This window comes from Rana temporaria, chromosome 3 (genome assembly GCF_905171775.1).
Source record: "Rana temporaria chromosome 3, aRanTem1.1, whole genome shotgun sequence".
NCBI classification, from domain to species: domain Eukaryota; kingdom Metazoa; phylum Chordata; class Amphibia; order Anura; family Ranidae; genus Rana; species Rana temporaria.
Genome location: NC_053491.1, coordinates 56988004 through 57012673, shown reverse-complemented (window position 1 = coordinate 57012673; position 24670 = coordinate 56988004). Strand labels below are relative to the sequence as shown.

General features: G+C 46.3%; 2 protein-coding genes across 2 annotated transcripts; both read left to right on the top strand.

Annotated features, from left to right (window-relative positions):
* Positions 1-15177: 15177 nt before the first annotated feature.
* Positions 15178-16985, top strand: LOC120930289 (eukaryotic translation initiation factor 5B-like). Its single transcript, XM_040341509.1, has 2 exons — positions 15178-16167; positions 16829-16985. The coding sequence occupies exons 1-2, from the start codon at positions 15342-15344 to the stop codon at positions 16960-16962; spliced, it is 960 nt and encodes a 319-aa protein (XP_040197443.1). The 5' UTR covers positions 15178-15341; the 3' UTR covers positions 16963-16985.
* Positions 16986-17342: 357 nt separating this feature from the next.
* LOC120930344 (protein kinase C delta type-like) lies at positions 17343-22225 on the top strand. The gene is made up of 7 exons (XM_040341544.1): positions 17343-17354; positions 17794-17964; positions 18388-18560; positions 19091-19229; positions 20253-20435; positions 20829-20960; positions 21560-22225. The coding sequence occupies exons 1-7, from the start codon at positions 17343-17345 to the stop codon at positions 21722-21724; spliced, it is 975 nt and encodes a 324-aa protein (XP_040197478.1). The 3' UTR covers positions 21725-22225.
* The last annotated feature ends 2445 nt before the right edge of the window (positions 22226-24670 follow it).

Below are 24670 nucleotides of genomic sequence, written 5' to 3'. Positions count from 1 at the left end.
GAAAAATCGACGTAGGGGGTCCCCCTACAATCCATACCAGACCCGTATCCAAAGCACGCTACCCGGCCGGTCAGGAAGGGAGTGGGGACGAGCGAGCGCCCCCCCCCCTCCTGAGCCGTGCCAGGCCGCATGCCCTCAACATGGGGGGGTTGGGTGCTCTGGGGCAGGGGGGCGCACTGCGGGCCCCCCCACCCCAGAGCACCCTGTCCCCATGTTGATGAGGACAGGACCTCTTCCCGACAACCCTTGCCGTTGGTTGTCGGGGTCTGCGGGCGGGAGGCTTATCGGAATCTGGGAGTCCCCTTTAATAAGGGGGCCCCCAGATACCGGCCCCCCACCCTAAGTGAATGGGTAGGGGTACGATGTACCCCATATCCATTCACTTAGGGTGGGGGGCCGGTGGTTGTCGGGGTCTGCGGGCGGGGGCTTATCGGAATCTGGGAGTCCCCTTTAATAAGGGGGCCCCCAGATACCGGCCCCCCACCCTAAGTGAATGGATATGGGGTACATCGTACCCCATATCCATTCACTTAGGGTGGGGGGCCGGTATCTGGGGGCCCCCTTATTAAAGGGGACTCCCAGATTCCGATAAGCCCCCGCAGACCCCGACAACCAACGGCAAGGGTTGTCGGAAAGAGGTCCTGTCCTCATCAACATGGGGACAGGGTGCTCTGGGGTGGGGGGGCCCGCAGTGCGCCCCCCTGCCCCAGAGCACCCAACCCCCCCATGTTGAGGGCATGCGGCCTGGCACGGCTCAGGAGGGGGGGGGGCGCTCGCTTGTCCCCACTCCCTTCCTGACCGGCCGGGTAGCGTGCTTTGGATACGGGTCTGGTATGGATTGTAGGGGGACCCCCTACGTCGATTTTTCGGCGTAGGGGGGGGGGGGTCTCCTTACAACCCATACCAGACCTAAGGGCCTGGTATGCTCCTGGGGGGGGAACCCATGCCGGTTTTGAATTTAAAAATTGCTGTGGAGTTTTCCCTCAGGAATGCATACCAAATGCCGTCGCTTGAATGGGCCTTTACAAGGTGTGACTAACTTTACACATTATAAAACCAGCCCTAGTTTTGCGCAAGCAAATTCGGAACTTAGGCAGAAATCACAATGATGAAATGCTTTGAGAATCTGCTTAAGTCCTCATTTGCATACGCAAAGCTGCATTTCAATGAGAAATGCCCCCAGTGGCGGATGCGGTACTGCATCCTAAGATCTGACCGTGTAAGTGTCTTACACATGTCAGATTTTCTGCCTAACTATGGAAAAAGCCTTTTGAGAATCGTTTCCAAAGTTAGGCACAGACTGAACAGCAGTTAAGTCTGCGTATCTCTTTTGGGAATCTGGCCCTCTGTTCTTGAGCGTCTCTGGAGCCCCTACACTGCTGGCCACATGTGGTACTGCCTACATTGGTGCCCCCGCACCGCTGGCCACATACAGTACTGCATACACCAGCAGTTACTGAGGAATGAATTGGCTGCGTTACCATTGATTCCTTTGGGGAAACTCATTTGATATAAGAGTGCTTTGGAATGGATTATGCTCGTAATCCAAGGTACTATTGTATTTGAATCGGAGAGCGCACTGTTGTAATGGCAGAGGTGAGTACCCTGTGTCGAATATCTGTAAAGATACACAAATCATGCGCTGGTAGCTTCTTGTTTGCAGAGAATTTGAAGAATGGCAGAACTGCATGGAGACAGGAACAAGAAGTATACAAGTACACTGAGAATAGATAGAACAGGATGTATTGGCTATCATAGAATACATGCACTACAATTCTACATGATGTCCAAGCAAACTATCTGTCGAATATCAAACTCTCCAAAGAGATATGCAACATTCCCAAAGTATCAATGGCATATTGATGTGTACAATGGATCTTGGCCTAAATAGGGCCATGCGTGTTTTTAACAAGGCTATGTCTTTTTAGAGCTTTGTAATAAAAAGATTTTTTATATATAAATGGTTATGCATTTTTCTTTTTTGATTGCCTTCAAAATCCCATAAGAGGGTCTTTTTCCCCATTTTAGGCTTAAAATGTCTGACAACACGTGGCTACTGATTTACAATAAGCTAAGCAGAGGCTCTCCATGCCAAATAGCAGCTGAAAATGGAAATGAAACGAGAGCTAAAAATATGTGATTCAGTATAGTACTGCCCCCTGTATTCATCACAGCTTACAGCACTGCAATGGAAGAGAGTCAGACAAGAACGGTCCAAGTGTTCTGGTTTGGGAAAAAAAAATATATAATGTTTACACTTATATAGCGCCAATTACACCATTGCCGATGTGTCCAAGCGCTGATAATGGTTGTCATTATTACCCAACTCAATGGTACTCATTTTACCGACCACGGTAAAAAGGCTGAGTGGACCCTGCCGGGATCGAACCTGCAACACTTGGGACACAGGCAATCACAGACTGCTGCAAAGGAGCATTAGCCCCATATATATATATATATATATATATATATATATATATATATTTATTTTTTTATTTTTTTTTTATATATCTCCATACATACGCACACATATATACAGTGGAACCCTGGATTACGAGCATAATCCATTCCAGGAGAATGCTTGTAATCCAAAGCACTCGCATATCAAAGCGAGATACCCCATAGAAGTCAATGGAAATGAAGATAATTCATTCCACATTGACTTCTATCGTATGCAGTACAGCATGTGGCCAGAGGTGGGGGGGGGAGAGATTCGGAAATACTCGGAGACTGCTCGAATGCACTCGAAACCGAGCGTTTCCGAGTGCATCTGAGTGTCAACAGCACCCTCGCACCTCTAGCCAAATGCGGTAACTGCACACCGCAGAGACTTGAATCCTGCTCATTTTGCGAGACAACACTCGCAAACCAAGTCAGGATTTTTTTTAACCACTTAAGCCCCGGACCTTTAGGCAGCTAAATGCCCAGGCCAGGTTTTGCGATTCAGCACTGCGTCGCTTTAACAGACAATTGCGCGGTCGTGCGACGTGGCTCCCAAACAAAATTGGCGTCCTTTTTTCCCCACAAATAGAGCTTTCTTTGGTGGTATTTGATCACCTCTGCGGTTTTTATTTTTTGCGCTATAAACAAAAATAGAGCGACAATTTTGAAAAAAATGCAATATTTTTTACTTTTTGCTATTATAAATAAATATCCCCCAAAAACATATATAACAGTTTTTTCCCCCTCAGTTTAGGCCGATACGTATTCTACCTATTTTTGTTAAAAAAAAATCTCAATAAGTGTTTATCGATTGGTTTGCGCAAATTTATAGCGTTTACAAAATAGGGGATAGTTTTATTGCATTTTTATAAAAAAAAAATTTTTTACTACTATTGGCGGCGATCACCGATTTTTTTCGCGACTGCGACATTATGGCGGACACTTCGGACAATTTTGACACATTTTTGGGACCATTGTCATTTTCACAGCAAAAAATGCATTTAAATTGCATTGTTTATTGTGAAAATGACAGTTGCAATTTGGGTGTTAACCACAGGGGGCGCTGTAGGAGTTAGGGTTCACCTAGTGTGTGTTTACAACTGTAGGGGGGTGTGGCTGTAGGACTGACGTCATCGATCGAGTCTCCCTATAAAAGGGATCACTCGATGGATACGCCGCCACAGTGAAGCACGGGGAAGCCGTGTTTACATGCGGCTCTCCCCGTTCTTCAGCTCCGGGGGGCGATCGCGACAAAGCGGCTGTAAACGAATAGCCGCGCCGTCGTCCCGGATCGCTCCCCGAGGTAAGCCGCCCGCCGCAAGCAGCGGAGGGGGTCCCGATCGGACCCCCACCCGCTAGAAGGCAGGCACGTATATATACGCCCATCTGCCTGTACGTGCCATTCTGTGGACGTAAATAGGCGTGCGGCGGGCGTTAAGTGGTAAAATAATGGCTTGTATTGAGAAATGCTCGTTAACCGTGTTACTCGCATTCTGAGGTATTAGTGTGTATATATATATATATATATATATATATATATATATATATATATATAATCTCACAAAAGAAAGTACACCCCTCACACTTTTGTAAATATTTTATAATGCCTTTTCATGTGACAACACTGAAGAAATGACACTTTGCTACAATGTAAAGTAGTGAGTGTACAGCTTGTATAACAGTGTAAATTTGCTGTCCCCTCAAAATAACTCAACACACAGCCAATAATATCTATCTATCTATCTATACACACACATCTCATAAAATTAGATCATAAAGTTAGGGCCAGATCCACAAACAGCGGCGCAAATTAAGTTACTCAAAACTTATGTCATTTAAGTTACGGCGCCCTAAGTTGGTGTCGTAATTGCCGTATCCACAGCGCATTTGCGCACAAAATTGCGATTGCGTAACTTAAATTCCGTGGCGTTAGGCGGGTTATTGCAAGTGGGAAGGAAGTGGGCGTGCTTCATTGTAATGAGCCGTGACCCCATGCAAATGAAGGTCCGGCCGTACTGCGCATGCGCGCACGAATCTGCTTCTCACTGGGCATGTGCAGAACTTTGCTCGGCGCAATCAGTGAGATAGGTAAAAGGCCAAGCGTACTTAGTTTGAGGATCGCCCTGTGTATAAATAGCCCTAGTCAAACACACTTCCCTTGCAAAAGTATTTCCCTGTGTTACCCTTCCTAGAGCAAGTTGCTTCTGCTCTGAATGTTTGTCGGTGTTTGTTGGTGAGTTACATGGGCCTGAGAGCCGGAACACCTCCCCGGCCCAAAGGAAGGCGATTCTAAAAAAAGATCACTGATCAGATCAATGCGGCGGGGGCGGGGGGGGCAGGACGAGACCACTCTCCTTGTCCCAGTGCAGCGCGACTTAGGTAGTCGCCTAGCCAATTCCGTATTCCCGGAATGTACCCGGCCGATAGAGCCGGAACGGGCCCACCGAAAGGATGTGCGCGACCCCCGTCGCTGCAACAGAACTCCGTGTGCCTCCCTGATGATCAACCTACGCCACGGCCGTGGTGTTATCGGACAGGATCCTGACCGGTCGGCCCTGTAGATCCAGGGACCACCTGGCAAGGCAAAGCTTGATTGCTCCGAGTTCCAGAACGTTGATCAGTAGGCAGGACTCCACCTGAGTCCAGTGCCCCTGGGCTGACTGGGTGCCCCAAGCGCCCCTCCCCAACCGGAGAGGCTGGCATCCGTCGTGATCACTGTCCAGTGGCCTGCAGAAAAATGACTTTCCGGCCCGAAGCACCGGAAACGCCAGCCACCACACCAGGGGAGACATGATCAGATGACTCAATTGAATCTGGTAATCCAGAGATGACGGAAGCTAGTCCCATCGTGACAGCAGTTCCCTCCGTAGTACCCTGGCGTGGAATTGGGCATACGGAACCGCCTCGAAAGAGGCTACCAACTGACCCAGAACCTTCCTGCAGAATCGCAGAGATGACCGCTTCTGAGTCGGCAACTGCTGCACAGCAGATAGCAGAGTCTGAAGTTTTTCCGTTAGGAGAAAAACACTCCCGCCCCGGCGGAACCCAGGACTAGTCCCAGGTATTCCAGTCCCTGAGACGGAATCAACCCTGATTTCAGGACAATCCAGAAACCAGCCGAACACTCGGAGAGCCTCCACCAATGCAGAGTTCGAAGAAGCTCGTAGGAGAATGTCGTCCAGACATCCCATGATAACAAACCCCCGCTGTCACAGCCGGGCCAGTATCGGGACAAGCACCTTGGCGAAAACCCGCCGAAGGGGAAGGACACCAATTGAAAATGGTCCCCCCCGACCGCAAAGCACAGAATATCCGGTGGTTTGAGGATATGCAGGTACATGTTCATGACATCCAAGGATGCCAGAAAATCCCCCTGATGGAGTGCCACTATTACCAAGCGAATCGACACCACCTAAAAGTTTGCACCTTGACAAAACAAATGAGGGACTTGAGGCCCAGGATTGACCGGGCCCCATCCTCCGTGGGGACACAAACAGAATGGAGTAAAAACCCGAGACCGTTCCATTGAGGGAAAAAACCTGTTTGGCAGACAAGAGAGAAACTCAATCTTGTACCCCAAGGAAAACACTTCACAATGCGAAGCCAGTCTCCAACCCGAGACACGGGCGGGAGCAGACCTTCAGGCGGAAGCAGGTATGTCCGCAGACTTGTTAGGCATGCGGTAGCAGGTGCGCTGCTACCCCGCATAGGGGATTCAAGAACCATGTAGACGCTCGGAGGTAGGCAAGGAGGGTCCTTGCACAGGGCGAGGTCCCTAGCCCTTCCCAGACCGTGGGAACAGCATGCGCTTACCACCCGTGGCATCCTCAATGATGCCATTCAGGGAAGTTCCAAAAGGACCGTTTGCCCTTAACGGCCATCACCAAGGCCTCCTTAGAGTCACACAAGGCGGCACAGAACCACTGCATAGACGGAAGCCCCGGATCGTATCCATGGCCGCCTCGCAGAGAAAATTCTGACCCTGAACCAATTGTTCAGCCAGGTCCCTAGAGGATTCGGAAGCCCCTTCATCCAGCTCCTGCAGCAGGAGCTTCGCCCTTTTAGTCGGGGCCTGACCAGGGCCCCGGCCAGAGTCGGCCTCACCGCCGAACCCACCACCGTGAATAGGGAGCGGGCCACGGCCTCCACTCTCCTATCAGCGGGATCCTGAAATGCAGGAGCCCCTTCCACAGGCAACGTGGTGGCCTTGCACAGTCTGGACACGGGAGGGTCCACTGGCGGAGGAGAGACCTACTTTATTTTTTTTTTTAAAGGCCCCCTCAAGGGGGTAACGGGTTGCAAAGTTTTTTGACAAACTTTTTGCGGTGCATCCTTGTATAACATATTGTCCAAATAAGGAACACAAGGAAACACTTCAGCGGTGCGTGGCGGTCTGCGGAAACCCAAAAGGTACTGACACAGAGGTGTCTCCGCCACATCCTCAATTTTTAGAGTCTCACGCACCGCAGAAACAAGAGCTCCAACAAATTCTTGCCAGTAACTGACTGCAGCAGAGTCATCCTCACTATCCATAAGGGTTAAGCCCGCAGCCTCTGACATAACAGAACCAGAAAAAAAAACAGCGATTCTGTGTCAGAGACATCCCCAGAAGCAGGCTCAGGGAGGGGGCGCTTTTTACCCCCCATCCGGGCACTAGCTGCTTCAAACCTGGCAAGAAACCCAGGACAGCCAACATAACAGATGTGGCAGGGGAAGGGGCGTTAAGGGTTAACTCAGGCATAGCTGGAGAGGGAGACCTGGCTCAGGTTCCATAGTGTCAGCGTTGAGTCACCCACCCTGCAAGGCAGGACAAAAAAAAAACACTGGTCACCTCCTTGCTGCTATTGCAGAGCATGTGGGCCCCTGGTACTCACCACCCCACCCAGCTGCAGAGAGAGCTGAAAACCTGAGGGGCTGGCTGTGATGTGTCTGTCACCTCAGGGAAGAATCACAGCGTTTCACAGCACTAAAACTTTCCAAGATGGCCACCGTCTGAGGTAAAAAATCACCTCATAGAACACAGCAAAACACAGCAGCACCCCGCAGAGTAACAACACAGTCCCCCAACAACACACGGGCCCCGGTGGTAATAAAGAAAACCCAGGAGGCCCCCCTTCACAGCCACTACCCAGTCAGGGGAAGGAGGGAGAGGAAGGGGAGAGAGGAAAGCAGGGCGGACCCTCAGTCGACCTCCCCAGGGAAAACACCAGCCAGACCACTTACCTGAGTAAGGGGCCACAACTTACCCGTCCTGCGACTCCCCAGCTGGAGGTATCCCAGACAGAACCAACGTCCGTAAACGGCATGGCTGTCGGCCTGTGACAAAGCCATAGAGACCGGTCATATGTGTGCCCTAGAACCGAAGTTTCCCGGCCGCCCCTGGAGCAACGGGGCCTGTCGTGGACGTCCCAAAGCTGAGCTAAGGGCTGGCACACGCTCGATGGCCGAACATGGGGGGACTACAAGAGTCAAGACCCAGCCTGTCACCCAGTTGGCTGTTGATAGAAGAATCACAGGATTCAAAAATGCAGGAACAAAATAATAAAAGCGAGAAAAATCGCAAGAAAAAAACTCCAGAGTACAGGGACTCCAGAAGTGCCTGACTCCTCTCCTGTCGAAAAAGACTGAGGCTCCTAGAGCAGGGTGTGGGTTATGCCTGGGGGAGCCACGCCCCCTGGGAGGAGCAGCACGAAGGAAAGGTTTTAACACTTTAAGTGCTGTTAAATTCTGCCTAAACTCTCCTGGAAGGAAGAAGCATAACCCCTAATGTCAAAGAAGGCTGTGTCCGTCTATGAACGGAAGAGAAATAAAGATTTTTAAAACAGAAATGTTGGCTTACAGAAAAGTATATACATGTACAGTAATAGTATGCACTTAATACTTGGTTGGGGCTCATTTTGCATGAATTACTGCATCAATGTGGCGCGGCATGGAGGCGATCAACTTATGGCACTGCAGAGGTGTTATGGAAGCCCAGGTAGCTTCAGCTTGTCTGCATTGTTGGGTCTGGTGTTTCATCTTTCTCTTGACAATACCCCACAGATTCTCTATGGGGTTTAGGTCCGACGAGTTTGCTGGCCAATCAAGCACAGTTATAACATGATCATTGAACCAGGTATTGGTACTTTTGGCAGTGTGGGCAGGTGCCAAGTCTTGCTGGAAGATGAAATCAGCATCTCCATAAAGCTGATCAGCAGAGGAAAACATGAAGTACTGGTAGAGGGCTGCGCTGACTTTGGAGTTGATAAAATACAGTGGATGTGGGGTGGTCAATATGGGGTAGATGGGGGTGGGGGAAGTCAGTCTGGGGTAGAGAGTCCGTAGTTGGGGATATGAGTGGCAATTGGGATCTATCAGTCTGGGGCATCTGTAGTTGTGGTGGGGATACCAGATACATCATTCCAAAGCACATAACTGGCACAAGTGACGTTTGAAACTTCTGACGAGAAGGCAGCCATAATGCTGGAGAGTGGAATCCTCAGGAGACCCAGAGTTGGGTGGACTCCACATTGGAAATAGTGTCCCTTATGGCTGCCTTCACCTCCAGACCGTATACGTCACAAGTTTCAGACGTCACTTGTGCCTGTTATGTGCTTTAGAATATATGCATTTATTTTTGTCACTGGAGACATCAGCCACTTGTTGAAGCCAAATCACCCTACCTACAGGGAGACGTTCATTGATATCTCTCCCATTTGGAGTGATGAGCACATTGGCTTTACATATTAGGTGCGCTCTTCATACTTTGTGGACTCTACCTTTGGCATGCTCTCTCTTTGGTCTCCCCTTAATCCTGATGTCTCAGATTCTGATTAAAATAAGAAGCAACCCAGCCTTGAAGTGGATATGCACATTTACTACGAAACATGTCAGCTATTGATTGCTTTTATGCAACCAATGTGTTGTACATTTCATATTGTTCATTATAGGAATGTTACTTTTCTTCCCTATATATGTAAATATATTGTGTTTGTCCTTTTTTTTTCACTAAATTATAAATGATTGTTTACATTTTGGTGCATTTTTATATATATGTCTGGAGATTACAGTTTAACGCCCAATACATACCCTCCACTTCCCTTCCTTCATTTATATTTTCAGGGTTGGTACTCCATGACAATGTTGTCTTACGAGATAGATGGGTCTTGACCATTTATATATATATATATATATACACAGGGCTCAAAATTTCAAGTCCTGAGCCACTAGCCAGGCCTTAAGAGTTACTCGCCACCAGTTGCCCCACCCAACCTCTCCCCTGCCCCACCCCTAAGTCCGCCCCTAAACACGCCCTTGTAAATTATCTCATGAAATTACACTATTAAATGTTTAAAGAAAATTAAGTTCCAAAAATAAATAACAACTTTAATAATATTAACATAAAGTATATCAGTGCCCATCAAATGCAGCCTCACGGTGCCCATGAATGCAACCTCACGGTGCCCATGAATGCAGCCTCACTGTGCCCATGAATACAGCCTCACTGTGCCCATGAAATGCAGCTTTATGGTGCCCATGAATGCAGTCTCACTGTGCCCATGAAATGCAGCTTTACGGTGCCAATGAATGCAGCCTCACTATGCCCCTCAATGAGTGAGTAACTTGAGTGAGTAACTTGTATAGCGCAACAAATGCGAACTAAATCGCCTCAAGGCGCTTCCTGTCCAGAGTCGTGCCGGTCCTTCAGAAGAGGTGGGTCTTTAGTTTTTTCCTAAAGGCCTGATGGTTTTCCTCCAAGCGGATTGTAGAGGGTAGAGCATTCCAGAGCCGTGGTCCCTGGACCGAAAATCTAAGTTCTCCCTTCGATTTGTAGAGGGATTTAGGAATTTGAAGAAGGTTTTTGTCGGTTGACCGGAGAACGCGCTTGGTGACGTAGGGTTTTATTTTCTCGCTTAAGTATTGGGGAGCGTTCCCCTGTATACATTTGTGGGTGAGGCAGAGTGTCTTGAATGTCACCCGATCCTGTACGGGCAGCCAGTGGAGGGATCTCAAGGCTGGGGAGACTGATTCCCACGGCTTTTTACCTTTCCCACCACTACTGCCGTGTCCTCTTCTGGGATGAAGGGGATGAGTCTACGTAGCATTCGGAGCAGATGATGAGAACCGCTGACAACTGATCCTATTTGTGCATCCAACGTCATGTCAGAGTCAAAGGTGACTCCGAGACTTTTGGCTTTATTGCTTGGTGCGATGGTTTGTCCGAGGATGGTGGGCGGTGTCCCTGTGGTCCTAGAAATGGATTTCCTATTTGCGTGAAGGGTGAGTAGTTCTGTTTTGGATCCGTTAAGTTTGAGGGAGCTTTCGGTCATCCAATTGTCAATCAGCGTAAGGCACTTTCCAAGTTCATGAAATTGGTCTTTTTTGTTGGTAAAGCTGCGTGTCGTCCGCATAGGAGTGGTAGCACAGGTCCTGTTTGCTGATGATTTTGAGGAGCGGGCGGATGTAGATGTTGAAGAGTACAGGTGAGAGGGGCGATCCTTGCGTGACTCCGCATGTAGTGGTCCGTGTTTCTGATGTAAACCCTCCAAGTTTCACGGTCTGAGTGCGATTTTCAAGGAAAGATGCGAACCACGGTAGGGCCGCGTCGGAGACTCCTGCTACTTCTTTGAGTCGTGCGATCAGTATGTTGTGGTCAATGCACTCTCACTGTGCCCATCATTGCTGCCCCACTGTGTCCATGAACACAGCCTCTCGGTGCCTGTGAACGCAGCCTTACTGTGCCTGCAGCCTTCCTGTGTTTTATGAGGGGGTGTGAGGTGGGTATGGAGGGGGTGTGAGGTGGGTATGGAGGAGGTGTGAGGTAAGCAGCTCTATGGATACCCCGGACTCTGCCCCCTTCTGTGTATGCAGACTCACCTAAATGGATCACTCCCCTCCCTCTCTCTCTTCCCCGCTTTGCTTGTCTTGTGTATTCACACACACACAGCGGGGATGTCACGCTGTGTGGCACGGAGCGGCATGGGTCTGTGTTCAGCGCGCGGTAACAAGGTCCCGCCCCCCTAGACGGCTCATTTCTTAGGCGTAACACTGATACTATCACACGAGCCGTCTAGGGGGGCGGGATCTTGTTACACTGAGTGCCGAACACAGACCCATGCAGCTCCGTGCCACACAGCGGGGATCACAGCGGGATATCCCCGCTGTGTGTGTGATTACAAAAGACAAGCGAAGCGGGGGAGAGAGAGGGAGGGGAGCGATCTATCCAGGGGGGCGGGATCTTGTTACACGAGCGGCGAACACAGACCCCGGAAGCTCCGTGCTACACAGCGGGGATCACAGCGGGATATCCCCGCTGTGTGTGTGAATAGACATGACAAGTAAAGCGGGGAGAGAGAGGGAGGGGAGCGCCGCAGCCTCACCTCAGCTAAAGGTGGCGCCTCTGTGTCCTCCAGCTGACAGTTTCCTGGCTGATCGCTTCAGCCAGGAAACGGTCAGCCTGGTCCACCCCACTCCTCACTCGCCCTGCATTAAATTCCACTCGGAAATTGCGAGTGGAATTTTTGAGGGATAGATATATATATATATATATATATATATATATATATATATATATATATATATATATATACATACATACATACATATATACACACACACAACCTTACATTTTACTACCAAGTATAAAATGGATGGTTGTCTACATCCCTTAAATACATGTATATGGAACAAGGACCCTCATAAACGGGACTTTACATGGCAACAGATAATATTACCCAAAGTAAATTGCAATTAGGAGTATATTCTTTAACCACCTCCCATCCAGCCTATAGCATAATGACGGCTGGAAAGTGGTTCAGACATCCTGACTGGGCAACATATAATGTCCAGCAGGATAACAAGCCAGCACGCGTGTCGATCGATGGTGTTTTAGTATGACACTCCGCAACGTCGATCTAGGTAAAGAGAGCCTCTGACGGAGGCTCTTTACCATGTGATCAGCTGTGTCCAATAACAGCTGATCAAAGTGTAAAGGCCTTGTACACACAACCATTTTCCTCGACAAAATCCAACAAGAAAATTGGTGGCAGAGCTTTTTTGCCAAGGAAAACGGTCGTGTGTATGTTTTTCGTCGAGAAAACTGTCGTGGATCTCGATGAGAAAAAAAGAAAACATGTTCGTGTGTATGCTTAGAAACTCGCGCATGCTCAGAATAAAGTATGAGACGGGAGCACACCTTCGGTAAAAGTAGCGTTTGTAATGGAGATAGCACATTCGTCACGCTGTAACAGATTGAAAAGCGCGAATCGTCTCTTACCAAACTTTTACTTAACACGCAGTAACATGAGATTAGCAAAAGCAGCCCCAAGGGTTGTGCCAGTGGAATCGAACTTCCCCTTTATAGTGCCGTTGTACGTGTTGTACGTCACCACGTTTGAGAACAACAACATTTTTTTCTTGACAGTGTGTACGCAAAGAAAGCTTGACAAGATTCTCGACAAGCCTGACAAGAACCTCGTCGAGGAAAACTACGTTTCATTTATGACGAGATTCTCGGTCGTGTGTACGAGGCTTAAACAGGAAAAGCCGTGTATCCGCTTGGATAGGAAGGGGGAAAGTGCCCTGTATTGAAATGGTTAAACAATTTTTACAAATTGCTTTATTAAATGTCACAACACTGGTTTTAAAAAACACATACAATACATTGCAGAAATGACTATAAAACTTGAAAACATCAGAGTGCCTCATACAATACACACCCAATGCGTTTCATAAAAATCTTCTTCAGGGGTGTATATGGAAGCAAGAAGAAATATTCTATAATAAAAACATAATCAAGAAATTGCTAAAAGTACAATAGATTAGAAATCCATCAGTAAGCTTCTTTTACTATGCATTAACTGTATATCTCACTGGTACCTGTTTAAAGGCTGAAAAAATAGACATAGGTAAAGGAAAGTATAGGCAATGCCCTCCAGTTTCCAGTAGAGGGCACAGGCGCCAGGGCAATCAGCCTGAACTCCACTGGGGTTGGTCAGAATTAACACAGAAGAGAGTGAAAAAGAAGTGCTGGTTGGACTTAAAGATTCCAAAATCATTAGTGAGCCGTTATATCTTAAAACATGTATAAATAACTGAATAGAAATATAGGTAAAAAATATGTCTAACCTGGAAGGGGTTAATATTGTAGCAGCAGATGTGTTAAGATAAATTCTACATCTTAAAGCATATGTAGCTGACAGCGAGGCATATGAGTCTTTTTAAAAGCGAGATAATTCAGAATCTGCAGTGGAATGAAATTTAATCAATCACTACAGAGTAAAAAAGAAAAACCTTTTTATTGACGGAACTAGATGGACATAGAGACAATTTATATATATATATATATATATATATATATATATATATATATATATATATATATATATATATATATATATGTACACACACATATACACAGGCTGCTTTCACACTGAGGCTCTATAGTGCTAAAAATAGCGCCTGTAAATAGCCTCTCCTCTCACTCCAGTGTGAAAGCTTCAGGGCTTTCACACTGGAGCGGTGCGCTGGCAGCGCTGTAGGAGTGGTGTATGCACTGCTCCTAACGCGCCCCTGCCCACAGAAATCAATGGGCAGCGCCGCCAAACCATCAGCAAAGCGGGGGTTGAAAGCGCCCCGCTAGCAGCCGAAATGTGCCGCAAAAAAGATGGTGAAGCGCCGCTAAAAATAGTGGCGCTTTATGGCCGACGCCCCCCAACGCCTCGGTGTAAAAGTAGCCACACACAATATGCATATGCCTATCTATTTTAATTGAGATTAGGTGCGTCAGCTGAGGCGATTCATTTCACAGGTTTAAATAATTAAAGGTGGATGGGTAGCTGAATATATCTCATAGAGGGGACCCAGACAGACCTAAAAAGCTGAATAAAAAAAACATAAAGTGATATCAAAGCTTTGTGTTTTTTAAATAATAAAAAAGTCATGCTTACCTCCACTGTGCAGCTCGTTTTGCACAGAGTGGCCCCGAACATCCATTTCTGGGGTTTCTCGGCGGCTCATCCCCGCATTAGATAACCCCCCTAGGAGACGTGCTCTCCCGAGGGGGTTACCTTGAGGGCGGTGACTGCCAGGTGTTTTTTCACCTTAATGCATATGAAGCATCAAGGTGAAAAAACACAAGCCTTTACACCCCCCTTTATTAGCTGTGCAAACTGCCAAGCTGTATTAAACACGGACATATACATTCAGCAAGGAGAGGCTTATCTAGTTTTCACAGGGAGCTAGCATGTCACTGCTCTGCTGGTTGAAGGGCAAATTAAGCTGTCCATTTAAACCCTCAGAAGCTCACTAAGCTTCATGGTAATTGAAAAAAATACAATTAGCACATATCAATTTTACATAAGTGTTGTTTGCTGGATCCAGCCAATGTTAAAAAGAAAGTAGAATATGTCAGTTATAATTATATGAATGATTGTAGAATGATTTGTGATTGTACAACACTACAGACAGAGGAGGTAAATGACACCTAGAAGAAAATTTGAACTAATTTGCATATTAACTGTCACATCTGCTGTCCAGTAATAGTTGCAGAGATTTGGCTAATTTGCATAATAACTGCCACCCAGGAAGCTCTCCACAGAGGTGGAGTGGGCGGAGCTAGTTGTCATGGCAACACATGTTCCGTGGAGTGGGGGAAGCTAGTTGTCAGGGCAACGATGTTCCTTTGTGACCTCATAGCACATAGTGAGTCCTTCCTGGTAAATAGCTGCTCACAGATGAAACTCTCACTTCTAACTAGAAGCTTGTAGAGGACAGACGTGTTTACAGTTGCTCCATTTCAGAGTTGTTGAATTATTTATTCTGTTATATAGAACATTATATAATATATATTAGAGAAAGGACATCGCAACCAAGGAGGAAAAGAGCAGTTTGTTTATACTTATATTAAAAAAAAAAAAAAAATGGTGAGACAGATCCGTAAGAGGGAGGAGTGTTTTGCTCCAATCGCCCAGAGACAACTTGGGGAATCTAAGGAGGAGGAAGAAGAAGAAGTCAGCAGAGTTGAGAACGTCTGCTGTTCAACATCTAATAATTCAGATATGAGCGCCAGAAAGAGGCGCAGAGAGGAAGTATCTGATAGCACCAGAGAGGAGGGGGAGAATTCTGTGGAGGAGAATGGTGCAACTCCAAGGAAGCAGAGAAAATATGACAGCGCTGCAGAGACAGGACACAGCGCTGCACAGCAGAGAGGAAAGAAGAGGAAATATACTGAAGAGACTGAATGTGAGAGTCCCGTGGTAAAGAAGAGGACAGTACAGAGCTCTTCAGAGGTGGATGACGATACTACAAGGAAGCAGAGCAGATCTTACACTGCCAGAGAGACAGGACACAGCGCTGCACAGAGAGGAAAGAAGAGGAAATGTCCTGCAGAGACTGAATGTGAGAGTCCTGTGGTGAAGAAGAGGACAGTACAGAGCTCTTCAGAGGTGGATGACGATACTACAAGGAAGCAGAGCAGATCTTACACTGCCAGAGAGACAGGACACAGTGCTGCACAGAGAGGAAAGAAGAGGAAATGTCCTGCAGAGACTGAATGTGAGAGTCCTGTGGTGAAGAAGAGGACAGTACAGAGCTCTTCAGAGGAGGATGGTGAGACGCTGAGCAGATATTACACTGCTAGAGAGACAGTACAGGACGCTACAGAACAGAAAGGCAAGAAGAGGAAATCCACTGAAGAGCCTGAATGTGAGAGTCCTGTGACCAAGAAAGGAAGAACAGACAAAGCAGGTAAGTGTTATAATAACAGATCATGGTATAGTACATGAGGGGGGAGGCATTTCTCCATCAATTTCAACATTAGATAAAGGGAACATCTAAAAAAGTTAAAGTGTATCTCTGGCAGGAATGAAACATTACATACACGATACAGGCTGTCAGTAGACTGCAGTCTTTGTTTTTCTGAGTCCCACCTGTAACAGTTTATCACCTGGTGCTATCACCTGGTGATCCAGCCAGTAAGTCTGTGTTTCAGATTCCTTTAACAGACCAAGCTGGCCAGCAAAATATGACAGTTGAAAGGGTGATAAGGAGCTAGCAGGAACCTGTAAAAACAATATGATCTTAGTTCTAAGAAATTAAGAGTTTTTATTTATTTCTAATCCTGACATGAAGTGTGGTGAGATGGAATTAGATCCCAAGTATATCAGGAGGGGAACTGTTAGAATAGGATCTGGTTTCCCTTGTGGCACTGGAATTAGTTAATGATTTGATATTTAACTGATTACATGCAAAACAGAATGATCAGTTATAGCTGGAATGAGATGTTTTTGTTTGCTGTACTCAGTTTTAGCAGTTCTTTCTGTTTGAGCCTCAATTGCCAATAGAAATAAGTCCAGTAACATGATTGGTGACAGAGTAATAAATGTTATTTTTTTCTTTCTTTCTCTAGGAGTTAGCGGAACGACATCGACTCACAGCACAAAAAGTAAAGAATGTGAAACGGCCTCGCTGGGTCCAGAGGACTTCATCTTCCATAGGATACTTGGAGAAGGAGACATTAAGAAGGTAAGTGATCAAAGATAACTACTGAGGGGACTGTAAACACTGGGGGGACACAATATGACCCTCCTCACAAGACTGTACACCATGTGCAGCATAAACATGTACACTCAGCTAAGTCTGCGGGGAAAGGAGGGGAATGAAGTTCTCAGCAAGAGTATCTGTACACCCTTGCCCCCCACCACTGCAAGGGTTAAATGCTCATTTTGCCATGGGGAGGTTAATAAGTTAAGGATCTCACCATATTCATCACTTCCCTGGCAGCCAGCACTCTCCTCTGCTTCCCATGGCCCTCAACATCCTTCCATATAATGCAGGACTCCTGGATCTGCACTATATGGGATGAGATCAAAGAGCTACAACCGGCTAGGCAATGAAGGGAGGACACTTCGGAGGGAGTGGTCATGCAGCGCAGAGTAAGCCTGCGGGAGTAATGAATACAGTAAATACAGTATATCACCTTTTTCATTTCCCAAGGTACAATGAGCAACTAACCCTTGTAGTGCAGAGGGTGACCCCACTGCAAAGGAACATTTTAATGGGGAGTGCCACACTGTACCTGGCAGTGCAGCAACCAGACTTCTGCAGAGAAAATTCTGATTGGTCACTCCAAGTTATGATACTTATGATATGATACTTATGAATCAGCCTCCTGTGGTGAATAAGGCTGACAGAGTCTCTCTGTGTGTACAGAACACATATGGCAGTTGGTCATATTTCAGCAAATGGCAAAACCAGCAGGGCAGAAAAAAAAGATAGATAATTATAAGGCATAGAACATGAGGATTGTATAATAATGATATTACAGCTAGAGTGCATGAAAAAGATTATGTATTAACTGTCTCTCTCCTACAGGTGGTGCTGGCGACACACCGTGACAGCGGAAGACTGGTGGCTGTGAAAATAGTCCACAAGTCGTATCCAACTGGCAATGAACCAGCCGAGATCCTCAATGAGCGCATAGCCCTGGAGAAGGCTGGGGGCAGTCTTTTCTGTGACCATGCTTATGCCACATTCCAGACGGAGGTAAGTCTAATTTTGGAAAAGCTAAAAATGTTGAATTATCAAATGAACAGCATATATAAAATGTTACAGGAGCACAAGTATTGCTTGAATCCAGGATGAGATGATATTAATCAGCTGTAGTAGAAGACACCAGAAACATGTTACCAGATAATGTACATTGCTTATAAAAGTTTAGTATACAGTATGTGTCATTTCTCCATGGAACACTACAGTATTTACAGCAACTGCTTGAAAGTGAGATGCTATAGCAAATTATACAATGGTGTCATTTACAGCTGTACATGGCATAGATAGAAATAGAGATAGAGATAGAGATAGAGAGACATCATGCAGTTTGTTTTGGTAGAAAATTTTAACATGTTGCTTTCATTTGGACCTTTTAACTGAAATTCATTCACTGACCTGTCTGTATTCTTTCCCCAGAATCACTTATTCTTTGTTTTGAACTACATGAGAGGAGGAGATCTGGTTAACATGTTGGAGAACATGGGCATGGTGGACTACTCGATCCCATTTGAACTCCCCACGCTCAAACTCCTGGCAGCGGAGCTTGTGTGTGGTCTGCAGCACCTGCATTCCAGAGGCATCGTTCACAGGTAAGTAGAACATTCTTCAATCATTTTACAATTCACCCACCCCCTAACCCCCAAATGAATGAATGGTTCAGCTGCTGTAGATCCATCTATTCATGAGTTACTATAATTCTTCTCCTTCCTCTGTTGTAAGCGGAAGGGAAGCAATTAACAATGTGGTCATCACAGCGATCACAAGGTACTGAGCTGTTCAGATCAGCTCTGCACACTGTGTCTGTGTACTGAGCTGTACAAGCATAGCTCGGTGCACAGTGGTTAGAGGGCACAACAGCTGCCCAAAGGTGTTGTATATAAACAGCCCAGTAGTGGTCTGTACGGTGGAAGGTAAGTGGTTAATGACAGCAAAGCTCATTTAGTGCAATCAGTTCATGAAAGATATGTCTGTGTCCTGAATCATATCAAGCTGTGCATGAACTGTGCTAGAAAAGGGAGCTTTGTGATTGTTGATCCCTCTGTGGATCAGTTATGTTGTTGTATATGGGGGATAATGGTCTGAACTGCAGGCCTGGCCTAACACTTTTTCTTCTCCACAGGGACATCAAGATTGATAATATTCTTATAGACAGAAACGGACATGTGAAGATTGCGGATTACGGCATAGCAGTAACCAACGTGTATGGATTCAACATGGTGACAGAATACCTTGGATTTATGCTAAATGGGGCTCCAGAAGTAAGTAAAAGAACATTTATATACTTTTCTAATATGCACACAGCAATTATCTATCATATTAGTCCTGAAGAAACCTGTATGAATCTGGCAATAAAAAGCTGAGGGTCCCATCTGGCACTAAAGAAAGCCACGACTCCCAGCAGCAGTGCTAGTTCCAAAGCTAGCAAGTCCCTAGTGTGGCCTTCCCTGGTCTACCTTTTGGAGGTAGAATAATCACAGCTCTCAGGACTAAGATTAATTTTCAGCTGGGACAAGTTTAATCCACAGGGATAGGTTCTCTTTAATGGGCCAACAACTGGGAGACATAAAATAAAGTAAATAACTGCTTTAACTGGACTGTAGAAATCTCCTATTTGATTGTGTTCTGCAATTGAAAGTTTAGCTCAGGAATCATCCAGCCCTGAGGGTCCCGTCCAGTTACCACCAAGTCCTGGGTGACCCATCTCTTTGTTTAGGATCATTTAAAATTCATATATTATGTATCCCTGATATCATTATTCTTAATATAAATCTGTCAGGCCGCGTACACAAGACCGGTTTTCTCGGCAGAATTCAGCCAGAAACTCGATGGGAGAGGTATTCTGCCGAGAAAACCGGTCGTGTGTACACTTTTCGTCGAGGAACTCGTCGAGCCAAATAGAGAGCATGTTCTCTATTTCCTCGTTGGGCAATGGGAAAATTTGGCTCGCCGAGATCCTCGGCGGCTTCACAAGAAACTCGACAAGCAAAATGATGTGTTTTGCCCGTCGAGTTCCTCAGACGTGTGTACGAGGCTTCAGGATAAAAATCACTCTTGTCAGTTTGGCAAGGGTCAGAGAATTGTACTTATAGCTCTGTGTGTACAGACAGTGTGTAATGCCTTGTTCATGTCGGCTCCACATAGAGGTTGGATGATTCTAAATGACCTAAATTATACATTTAAATGAAAATTTCTGGGTGGAGCCTTTTTCTAAATGATGTTGCTGCTTTCCAGTCTGATTTATCACTCTAATCCTTCTCTCTCTCTCTCTCATTTTCCCACAGATGATGTTCGAACTTCCGTATGATGGAGCCGTGGATTACTTTGCATTGGGGGTCTTCCTATTTGAGCTATACTTTCCTTTACCCCTCTATAATGGCCGTTACGGTAATCCAAAAAACATAATGTATGAAGTGCCATGCTACCCAGACGACGCTGACCCCGACCTCAAGGACCTTCTGGAAAAGGTACGTAGTGACAGTCCAAGTGGGACAGGTAAAGTAGATATATAGGCTCAGCCAAGGAGCCAATGTGCTTTATAAATAGGATTGGAACTTCACTCGCTTTGGGACTCTGAAAAAAAGTGAAGCCCCATTCATTGTAATGATTGTAAAAAATAAAGTGTCATGTGACAGCACTCATATCCTATGATCACGCATTATTTGCAGCATTATGCAGAGAAAATACTACAGACTCCACATGGCGCTCAGCATTGTATTAATAGGATGTACATTACCTGCGCCGTGTGGAGTATTTCCTGCGATGTGCGGAGAGTGAAGGCCACAGGACTGTATAAATAGACTTCTTAGCAATGTTATGCCATAGCTGTCATCTCATGTTTTTCTATTTTTCCCCCACAGCTCCTGTGTAAAGATCCATGCAGGCGCAATGATTTCATTGCCGACATACAAGATCATCCATTTTTCAACGGCATAAACTGGAAGGAACTGGAAGCGGGGGAGGCACCCCCTCCTTTTTTCGTACAAAGGAAGGTAAGTAAAAAAATCTGAGCAGTGTGTTTATGTGCGGTCCACCAACCTGTCATTGTACACAGCTGTGACCAATCATGACCCTTTTAGTGGGGGGTGGTTATAGAGGAAACAATATACTGCGTAGTGCAAGTGCAGTTGCTCTAGATCTGAGGGAAAGCTCTGCTGATTTCTATAATCCAATCATGTGCAAGCAAAAAATTCGTTTTTTTTTTCCCTCACAAGCGATTGGGTATTCTTTGTAAAGTGAAGCTTTACCTCATTTACTAAGCTCTGAAGCAAGTGCACTTGCAGCACACAGAATACTTGCCGTTACTAAATATAGAGCCCAATGTGTAAAGCTGTGAATGTAAAGCTAGCAACTGGCAGATCTCTGTCTGACTCTCAATGTGAAGACTCAGGAGAAGTGAATAAAGTAAGATTAGGGGAGAAATATAAACTATTTAGAAGTGAGTTTGCACAATTCTAATAGTGAAAATCCTTCATCTTTACTTATGCACAGTGCTGACTGCTATTTGACATCTCACAGAGGTCATAGGGGCATGTCTTCTAATAAAAATTTGTAGTGGATCTCATGGCTTTCTTTTTCTTTCTTTTTTTAGGGCTTCAGAAACTTAACAAGAGAGACGATAAAACCGGAAGACCTGATGAACAACATAGATAAATGGGGAATACCTATAAAACCAATTTCAGCTGAGAAACAGAAGATGTTTGAGGGCTTTTCCTTTGTCAGTGATGAATGGAAAGCCATGCAGAAGCTGAAGTGAAGCCAAACATACCAGGTTGTTGGGATCAGGGTAGAGGTGAGGGGGTTGTGCTAGGAGGGATTAGGGGAGTTGTGGTAGGAGGAGAGATAGGGGAGTTGTGATAGGAGGAGAGATAGGGGAGTTGTGGTAGGAGGAGACATAGGGGAGTTGTGGTAGGAGGAGACATAGGGGAGTTGTGGTAGGAGGAGACATAGGGGAGTTGTGGTAGGAGGAGACATAGGGGAGTTGTGGTAGGAGGAGACATAGGGGAGTTGTGGTAGGAGGAGACATAGGGGAGTTGTGGTAGGAGGAGACATAGGGGAGTTGTGGTAGGAGGAGACATAGGGGAGTTGTGGTAGGAGGAGAGATAGGGTGGGCTGTGCTAGGGAGATGATTTGGGAAGGTTTGTGCTAGGAGGGGGGACCTAGCGCTCTTTTCAAACCATCTACAACCATAAGCTAGAAGGGGGAATTTGGGTAGAGGGGGATGGATTGTGCTAGGAGAGGGATTTAAAAGCAGGTGAAGGGGTGATAGGAGGAGGGATTTGGGTGGGTTTGTGCTAGGAGGGTGATTTGGAAGGGTTTGTGCTAGGACCGGGGACCTAGCACTCTTCCCAAATCATCTACAACCATGTGCTAGAAGGGGGAATTGGAGTAGAGGTGGGTGGGTTGTGCTAGGAGAGGGAATTGTGGTAGGAGGGTAATTAGGAAGGGGGGTTGTGTGCTAGGAGAGGGCATTGGGGAATCATCGTAGGAGGGTAATTTGGAGGGAGGGGTTGTGCTAGGGAGATGATTTGGGAAGGTTTGTGCTAGGAGGGGGGACCTAGCGCTCTTTTCAAACCATCTACAACCATAAACTAGAAGGGGGAATTTGGGTAGAGGGGGATGGGTTGTGCTAGGAGGGGGATTTAAAAGCAGGTGAGGGGGTGATAGGAGGGATTTGGGTGGGTTTGTGCTAGGACCGGGGACCTAGCACTCTTTCACTCAGGGAATTGTGGTAGGAGGGTAATTGGGGGGGGGGGGAGACGATACTAGGAGGGGGATTTGAGAGCAGGTGAGGGAGGAGGAGGAGGGATTTGGGTGGGTTTTTACTAGGGCGGAGGACCTAGCACTCTTTCCAAACCATCTACAACCATGCACTAGAAAGGGCAATTGGGGTAGAGGTGGGTGGGTGGATTGTGCTCTACCCCAATTCCCCCTTTTACTATACTACATGGTTGAGGAATTGTGGTAGAAGGGTCATTTTTTTTGGGGGGGGAGATGGTACTAGGAGGGGGATTTAAGAGCAGGTAGGGGAGGTGCTAGGAGGAGAGATTTGGGAGGGATTGTGCTAGGAGGGGGGACCTAGCACTCTTTCCTGACTGTCTACAACCATGTCACAGCGTGAGGAGAGAGTCAGCAACCAGCAAGTGTGAAAGGAGACATAGGCACGGACAGTGTCCCGATTGTCAGTGCAGCCCCAACAGTGCCGCCTCATCAGTGGGGGGTGCTAGGAGTGGGCATTGAGGAATCGCGGTAAGGGCAATTTGGAGGGAGGAGGGGGGAACTAGCACTCTTTCCAAACCATCTACAACCATGTAGTAGAAGGGGGAATCTGGGTAGAGGGGGTGGGTTGTGCTAGGAGAGGGAATTGTGGTAGGAGGGTATTTTTTTTGGGGGGGGGGATGGTACTAGGAGGGGGATTTGAGAGCAGGTGAGGGGTGTTAGGAGGAGGGATTTTGGTGGGTTTGTACTAGGGCGGGGGACCTAGCACTCTTTCCAAACCATCTACAACCATGCACTAGAAAGGGGAATTGGGGTAGAGGTGGGTGGGTGGTTTGTGCTCTACCCCAATTCCCCCTTCTACTACATGGTTGAGAAATTGTAGTAGAAGGGTCATTTTTGGGGGGGGGGGGAGGGGGGGAGATGGTACTAGGAGGGGGATTCAAGAGCAGGTAGGGGAGGTGCTAGGAGGAGAGATTTGGGAGGGATTGTGCTAGGAGAGGGAACCCAACACTCTTCCCCGACCGTCTACAACCATGTCACAGCGTGAGGAGAGGAGAGAGCTAGTAACTGGCTAGTGTGTAAGAAAACATCACCACTGACAGTGTCCTAATTATCAGTGCAGCTGCAATAGTGCCCATCACTGATGCCCATCAATACCACCTCATCAGCGCACATTAGTGATGGAGAAAAATTACCTGTTTGCAAATATTTGGAACAGAGACAACAAAAAAAATGTTTTTCAAAATTTCATTTTTTTTTTAAAATGTAAAACCCATTTGTGATTAAATAATACTAAAAGAAATCTGTGTGAAAAAAAATGATAAAAATGCCATTTGGGTACAGTGCTACATGAGCGCGCAATTGTCATTCAAAGTCTGACAGTGCTGTAAACTTTAAAGTGGCCTGGGCAGGAAGGGGGTACCATTGCAGAGTGGAAACAAAGTCAAAACATCACTTCCGCCCATAGCTCTTAAAGCAAAAATAAATAATGACAATATATTTTTTTTTTTTTCAAATGACTTTTTTTATATTGCATGTTATTGTAAATATGAGATCTGAGGTCTTTTTGACCCCAGATCTCATATTTAAGAGGTCCTGTCATGCCTTTTTATAACAAGGGATGATTACATTCCTTGTAATAAGAATAAAAGTGACACAAATTTATTTTTTATTAAAAGAAGCGTGTAAAAAATTAAATAAAAGGTAAAATAAGAAAAAAAAAAATGTTTTGAAATACGCCCTGTCCAGCCGAGCTCGCATGCAGAAGCAAACGCATACGTGAGCAGCGCCCGAATATGAAAGCAGTGTTCAAACCACACATGTGAGGTATCACCACGATCGTTAGAGCGAGAGCAATAATTATTTCCCTAGACCTCCTCTGTAAATCAAAACATGCAACCTGTAGATTTTTTTAAACGTTGCATATGGATATTAAGGGTAAAAGTTTGTCGCCATTCCACGAGCAGGTGCAACTTATGCTAGA

Bases quoted from the DNA above. Each gene is read 5' to 3' on its own strand.
- LOC120930344 (XM_040341544.1), top strand. The intron at 18,561-19,090 runs GTAAGTAGAACA...TCTTCTCCACAG, and splicing joins TCCAGAGGCATCGTTCACAG to GGACATCAAGATTGATAATA. The intron at 19,230-20,252 runs GTAAGTAAAAGA...ATTTTCCCACAG, and splicing joins TGCTAAATGGGGCTCCAGAA to ATGATGTTCGAACTTCCGTA.
- LOC120930289 (XM_040341509.1), top strand. From the start codon at position 15,342: ATGGTGAGACAGATCCGTAAGAGGGAGGAGTGTTTTGCTCCAATCGCC. The intron at 16,168-16,828 runs GTAAGTGTTATA...TTCTTTCTCTAG, and splicing joins AGGAAGAACAGACAAAGCAG to GAGTTAGCGGAACGACATCG.